General features: G+C 41.5%; 1 protein-coding gene across 3 annotated transcripts in view; it reads right to left on the bottom strand.

Moving 5' to 3' along the window:
• The window catches only part of dab2ipa (DAB2 interacting protein a), an 83,881-nt gene that overhangs the window by 61,133 nt on the left and 15,248 nt on the right, over positions 1 to 7,500 (bottom strand). For all 3 annotated transcript variants that reach the window (XM_061980057.2, XM_061980056.2, XM_061980058.2), the window contains exons 5-6: positions 6,247 to 6,347; positions 6,090 to 6,184 (exon numbers count right to left, since the gene is read on the bottom strand). In XM_061980057.2, the coding sequence (XP_061836041.2) occupies positions 6,090 to 6,184; positions 6,247 to 6,347 (196 nt within the window). The remainder of the gene's footprint in view (positions 1 to 6,089; positions 6,185 to 6,246; positions 6,348 to 7,500) is intronic.

Genomic DNA, 7,500 nt, shown 5'->3' with positions numbered 1-7,500 from the left:
TTTACACACACTCTGAGGACATTTACACACACTATGAAGACATTTACACACACTCTGAGGACATTTACACACACTCTGAGGACATTTACACACACTCTGAGAACATTTGCACACACTCTGAGGACATTTACACACTGTGAGGACATTTACACACACTCCGAGGACATTTACACACACTCTGAGGACATTTAGAAACACTCTGAGGACATTTAGACACACTCTGAGGACATTTACACACACTCTGAGGACATTTAGACACACTCTGAGGACATTTACACACACTCTGAGGACATTTAGACACATTGAGGACATTTAGACACACTCTGAGGACATTTAGACACACTCTGAGGACATTTACACACACTCTGAGGACATTTACACACTGTGAGGACATTTACACACGCTATGAAGACATTTACACACACTATAAGGACATTTACACACTGAGGACATTTACACACACTATGAGGACATTTACACACACTGTGAGGACATTTGCATACAGTCTGAGGACATTTACACACGCTCTGAACATTTACACACACTCTGAGGACATTTACACACTCTGAGGACATTTACACACACTCTGAGGACATTTAAACACTATGAAGACATTTACACACACTCTGAGGACATTTACACACACTATAAGGACATTTACACACACTCTGAGGACATTTACACACACTGAGGACATTTACACACACTATAAGGACATTTACACACACTCTGAGGACATTTACACACTCTGAGGACATTTACACACACTCTGAGGACATTTACACACTCTGAGGACATTTACACACACTCTGAGGACATTTACACACGCTATGAAGACATTTACGCACACTGAGGACATTTACACACACTATAAGGACATTTACACACACTCTGAGGACATTTACACACACTCTGAGGACATTTAAACACTATGAAGACATTTACACACACTCTGAGGACATTTACACACACTATAAGGACATTTACACACACTCTGAGGACATTTAGACACACTCTGAGGACATTTACACACACTGAGGACATTTACACACACTATAAGGACATTTACACACACTCTGAGGACATTTACACACTCTGAGGACATTTACACACACTCTGAGGACATTTACACACGCTATGAAGACATTTACGCACACTGAGGACATTTACACACACTCTGAGGACATTTAGACACACTGAGGACATTTACACACACTATAAGGACATTTACACACACTATAAGGACATTTACACACACTCTGAGGACATTTACACACACTCTGAGGACATTTACACACACTCTGAGGACATTTAGACACGCTCTGAGGACATTTACACACATTGAGGACATTTACACACATTGAGGACATTTAGACACACCCTGAGGACATTTAGACACACTCTGAGGACATTTACACACACTATGAAGACATTTACACACACTCTGAGGACATTTAGACACACTCTGAGGACATTTACACACACTCTGAGGACATTTACACACACTCTGAGGACATTTACACACACTCTGAGGACATTTACACACTCTGAGGACATTTAGACACATTGAGGACATTTACACACACTCTGAGGACATTTAGACACATTGAGGACATTTACACACACTCTGAGGACATTTAGACACATTGAGGACATTTACACACACTCTGAGGACATTTACACACACTATGAAGACATTTACACACACTCTGAGGACATTTACACACACTCTGAGGACATTTACACACACTCTGAGAACATTTGCACACACTCTGAGGACATTTACACACTGTGAGGACATTTACACACACTCCGAGGACATTTACACACACTCTGAGGACATTTAGAAACACTCTGAGGACATTTAGACACACTCTGAGGACATTTACACACACTCTGAGGACATTTAGACACACTCTGAGGACATTTACACACACTCTGAGGACATTTAGACACATTGAGGACATTTAGACACACTCTGAGGACATTTAGACACACTCTGAGGACATTTACACACACTCTGAGGACATTTACACACTGTGAGGACATTTACACACGCTATGAAGACATTTACACACACTATAAGGACATTTACACACTGAGGACATTTACACACACTATGAGGACATTTACACACACTGTGAGGACATTTGCATACAGTCTGAGGACATTTACACACGCTCTGAACATTTACACACACTCTGAGGACATTTACACACTCTGAGGACATTTACACACACTATAAGGACATTTACACACACTCTGAGGACATTTACACACACTATAAGGACATTTACACACACTGTGAGGACATTTACACACACTCTGAGGACATTTACACACACTCTGAGGACATTTAAACACACTCTGAGAACATTTACACACACTCTGAGGACATTTACACACACTGTGAGGACATTTACACACACTCTGAGGACATTTACACACACTCTGAGGACATTTAAACACACTCTGAGAACATTTACACACACTCTGAGGACATTTACACACTGTGAGGACATTTACACACACTCTGAGGACATTTAGAAACACTCTGAGGACATTTAGACACACTCTGAGGACATTTACACACACTCTGAGGACATTTAGACACACTCTGAGGACATTTACACACTGTGAGGACATTTACACACGCTATGAAGACATTTACACACACTATAAGGACATTTACACACTGAGGACATTTACACACACTATAAGGACATTTACACACACTGTGAGGACATTTGCATACAGTCTGAGGACATTTACACACGCTCTGAACATTTACACACACTCTGAGGACATTTACACACTCTGAGGACATTTACACACACTATAAGGACATTTACACACACTGTGAGGACATTTACACACACTATAAGGACATTTACACACACTGTGAGGACATTTACACACACTCTGAGGACATTTACACACACTCTGAGGACATTTACACACACTCTGAGGACATTTACACACACTCTGAGGACATTTACACACTCTGAGGACATTTACACACACTCTGAGGACATTTACACACACTGAGGATATTTAGACACACTCTGAGGACATTTACACACACTCTGAGGACATTTACACACTGAGGACATTTACACACACTATGAGGACATTTACACACACTGTGAGGACATTTGCATACAGTCTGAGGACATTTACACACGCTCTGAACATTTACACACACTCTGAGGACATTTACACACTCTGAGGACATTTACACACACTATAAGGACATTTACACACACTATGAAGACATTTACACACTGTGAGGACATTTACACACACTGTGAGGACATTTACACACACTATGAAGACATTTACACACACTATGAAGACATCTACACACGCTGTGAGGACATTTACACACTGTGAAGACATTTACACACTGTGAGGACATTTACACACATTCTGAGGACATTTACACACTGTGAGGACATTTACACACACTCTGAGGACATTTACACACACTCTGAGGACATTTAGACACTCTGAGGACATTTAGACACACTCTGAGGACATTTAGACACACTCTGAGGACATTTACACACACTCTGAGGACATTTACACACACTCTGAGGACATTTACACACTGTGAGGACATTTACACACACTCTGAGGGCATTTACACACTGTGAGGACATTTACACACACACTCTGAGGACATTTACACACACTCTGAGGACATTTACACTGTGAGGACATTTACACACTCTGAGGACATTTACACACACTATGAAGACATTTACACACTGTGAGGACATTTACACACACTGTGAGGACATTTACACACACTATGAAGACATTTACACACACTATGAAGACATTTACACACACTATGAAGACATCTACACACGCTGTGAGGACATTTACACACTGTGAAGACATTTACACACTGTGAGGACATTTACACACACTCTGAGGACATTTACACACTGTGAGGACATTTACACACACTCTGAGGACATTTACACACACTCTGAGGACATTTAGACACTCTGAGGACATTTAGACACACTCTGAGGACATTTACACACACTCTGAGGACATTTACACACACTCTGAGGACATTTACACACACTCTGAGGACATTTACACACTGTGAGGACATTTACACACACTCTGAGGACATTTACACACACTCTGAGGACATTTAGACACTCTGAGGACATTTAGACACACTCTGAGGACATTTACACACACTCTGAGGACATTTACACACACTCTGAGGACATTTACACACACTCTGAGGACATTTAGACACACTATAAGGACATTTAGACACTCTGAGGACATTTAGACACACTCTGAGGACATTTACACACACTCTGAGGACATTTACACACACTCTGAGGACATTTACACACACTCTGAGGACATTTACACACACTCTGAGGACATTTACACACTGTGAGGACATTTACACACTATGAAGACATTTACACACTGTGAGGACATTTAGACACACTCTGAGGACATTTACACACGCTATGAAGACATTTACACACGCTATGAAGACATTTACACACACTATAAGGACATTTACACACTGTGAGGACATTTACACACGCTATGAAGACATTTACGCACACTGAGGACATTTACACACACTCTGAGGACATTTACACACTCTGAGGACATTTACACACACTATAAGGACATTTACACACGCTATGAAGACATTTACACACACTCTGAGGACATTTACACACTGTGAGGACATTTACACACACTATGAAGACATTTACACACACTGTGAGGACATTTACACACACTATGAAGACATTTACACACACTATAAGGACATTTACACACTGTGAGGACATTTACACACGCTATGAAGACATTTACACACACTATAAGGACATTTACACACTGTGAGGACATTTACACACACTATGAAGACATTTACACACACTATGAAGACATTTACACACGCTGTGAGGACATTTACACACACTCTGAGGACATTTACACACACTATAAGGACATTTACACACTGTGAGGACATTTACACACTGTGAGGACATTTACACACACTGTGAGGACATTTACACACGCTGTGAGGACAATTACACACTGTGAGGACATTTACACACACTCTGAGGACATTTACACACACTATGAGGACATTTACACACACACTGAGGACATTTACACACTGTGAGGACATTTACACACACTCTGAGGACATTTACACACACTCTGAGGACATTTACACACACTCTGAGGACATTTAGACACACTCTGAGGACATTTAGACACACTCTGAGGACATTTACACACACTCTGAGGACATTTAAACACATTAAGGACATTTAGACACACTCTGAGGACATTTAGACACACTCTGAGGACATTTAGACACACTCTGAGGACATTTAGACACACTCTGAGGACATTTAGACATGGGTCTCTGCAGGTTTCAACCAATCAAATCTCATGACTTATTTTAAATTTAAAAGTTAAAGTAGCAATGATTGTCACACACACACACACACTAGGTGTGGTGAGATTATTCTCTGCATTTGACCCATCACCCTTGATCACCCCCAGGGAGATGAGGGGAGCAGTGAGCAGCAGCGGTGGCCACACCCGGGAATCAATTTCAAAAGAAAAAATGCTAGCTTTTTTGCATTATTATTTGCATTCTAGCAATTGAAATGCGTGAAAGAACAAAATAATGTACACTGAGGTGCATAACTGCAAAATTAGCTAAAAAGCTAGCATTCTGATATTAGCATGCTAACATTAGCAAGTGACAGGGAGCATTTTGACTTTGGCTTGAATTGGTCATTAAAATAGATAGTCCAAATGTCCCGAGTAAGTGGAATGTTTTGAATTATTCGGAAAATGTGCGCAACTTAGTTGAAAGAAAAATGGGTGGAAAAAAGTGGTCATTTTTGAAAGTTAAAAAGTAGTTGAAAGTGCAGGATGAGTGAAGTTGTGTGGCATCCAAACTTCAAGTGCTTTGTAAAGGTGGACCTGTTGCAGCTGTACAAGCACGTAGGAGCCAAAGTACTTCAGTCGCTGGGTGAATTTGCTGCGTGTCAGTCAGGTGTGTGAGTTACCTGCCGTCGGCCATGTTGACGCTGCTCTGGCGAAACACTTTGGGATGGGAGCGAGTTCTCCGAAGAGACTGCTTCAACGTCCTGGACAGGAAGCCCTGCGCAGTCAAGGTAACGTTGGCGTACTTTGTGAAAACTAAACAGAAAAACTCCCCCTCACCGTCACTTTGGCGCCGGGTGTGTCCAAGGCGGCGCTACTGAGCACGCTCTGTCGCCGCGCTGCACGGTCGGGAAGAGACGGGGCGCCATGTTGGCGCCAGGCTGACACAGAGAGACTGGTGTTAGCATATGACACATACAGTGGTGGTCAAAAGTGTACGTACACGTGTAAAGAACATCATGTCATGGCTGTCTGGAGTTTACAACTCTTATTTTTTTGTGATGTAGTGATTGGAGCACATACTTGTTGCTCACAAAAAACATTCATGAAGTTTGCTTCTTTTATGAATTTATTATGGCTCTACTGAAAATGTGAGGGTTAGAGATGCGCGGTTTGCGGACACAACCGCGGAGTCCGCGGATTATCCGCGGGTCGGGCGGTTGAAATTTAAAAAAATTAGATTTTAAATAGATTCAGGCGGGTGGGAGTTAAACCAATTGGGAAATATACAGGTAAAAGCCAGTAAATTAGAATATTTTGAAAAACTTGATTTATTTCAGTAATTGCATTCAAAAGGTGTAACTTGTACATTATATTTATTCATTGCACACAGACTGATGCATTCAAATGTTTATTTCATTTAATTTTGATGATTTGAAGTGGCAACAAATGAAAATCCAAAATTCCGTGTGTCACAAAATTAGAATATTACTTAAGGCTAATACAAAAAAGGGATTTTTTAGAAATGTTGGCCAACTGAAAAGTATGAAAATGAAAAATATGAGCATGTACAATACTCAATACTTGGTTGGAGCTCCTTTTGCCTCAATTACTGCGTTAATGCGGCGTGGCATGGAGTCGATGAGTTTCTGGCACTGCTCAGGTGTTATGAGAGCCCAGGTTGCTCTGATAGTGGCCTTCAACTCTTCTGCGTTTTTGGGTCTGGCATTCTGCATCTTCCTTTTCACAATACCCCACAGATTTTCTATGGGGCAAAGGTCAGGGGAGTTGGCGGGCCAATTTAGAACAGAAATACCATAGTCCGTAAACCAGGCACGGGTAGATTTTGCGCTGTGTGCAGGCGCCAAGTCCTGTTGGAACTTGAAATCTCCATCTCCATAGAGCAGGTCAGCAGCAGGAAGCATGAAGTGCTCTAAAACTTGCTGGTAGACGGCTGCGTTGACCCTGGATCTCAGGAAACAGAGTGGACCGACACCAGCTGGACTGCTGCTGAGTGGTCCAAAGTCATGTTTTCTGACGAAAGCAAATTTTGCATTTCCTTTGGAAATCGAGGTCCCAGAGTCTGGAGGAAGA

This window comes from Nerophis lumbriciformis, linkage group LG20, assembly GCF_033978685.3.
Source record: "Nerophis lumbriciformis linkage group LG20, RoL_Nlum_v2.1, whole genome shotgun sequence".
Classification (NCBI taxonomy): Eukaryota; Metazoa; Chordata; class Actinopteri; order Syngnathiformes; family Syngnathidae; genus Nerophis; species Nerophis lumbriciformis.
The sequence above is the reverse complement of the archived record's forward strand: the minus strand, read 5'-3'. Positions and strand labels throughout refer to the sequence as shown.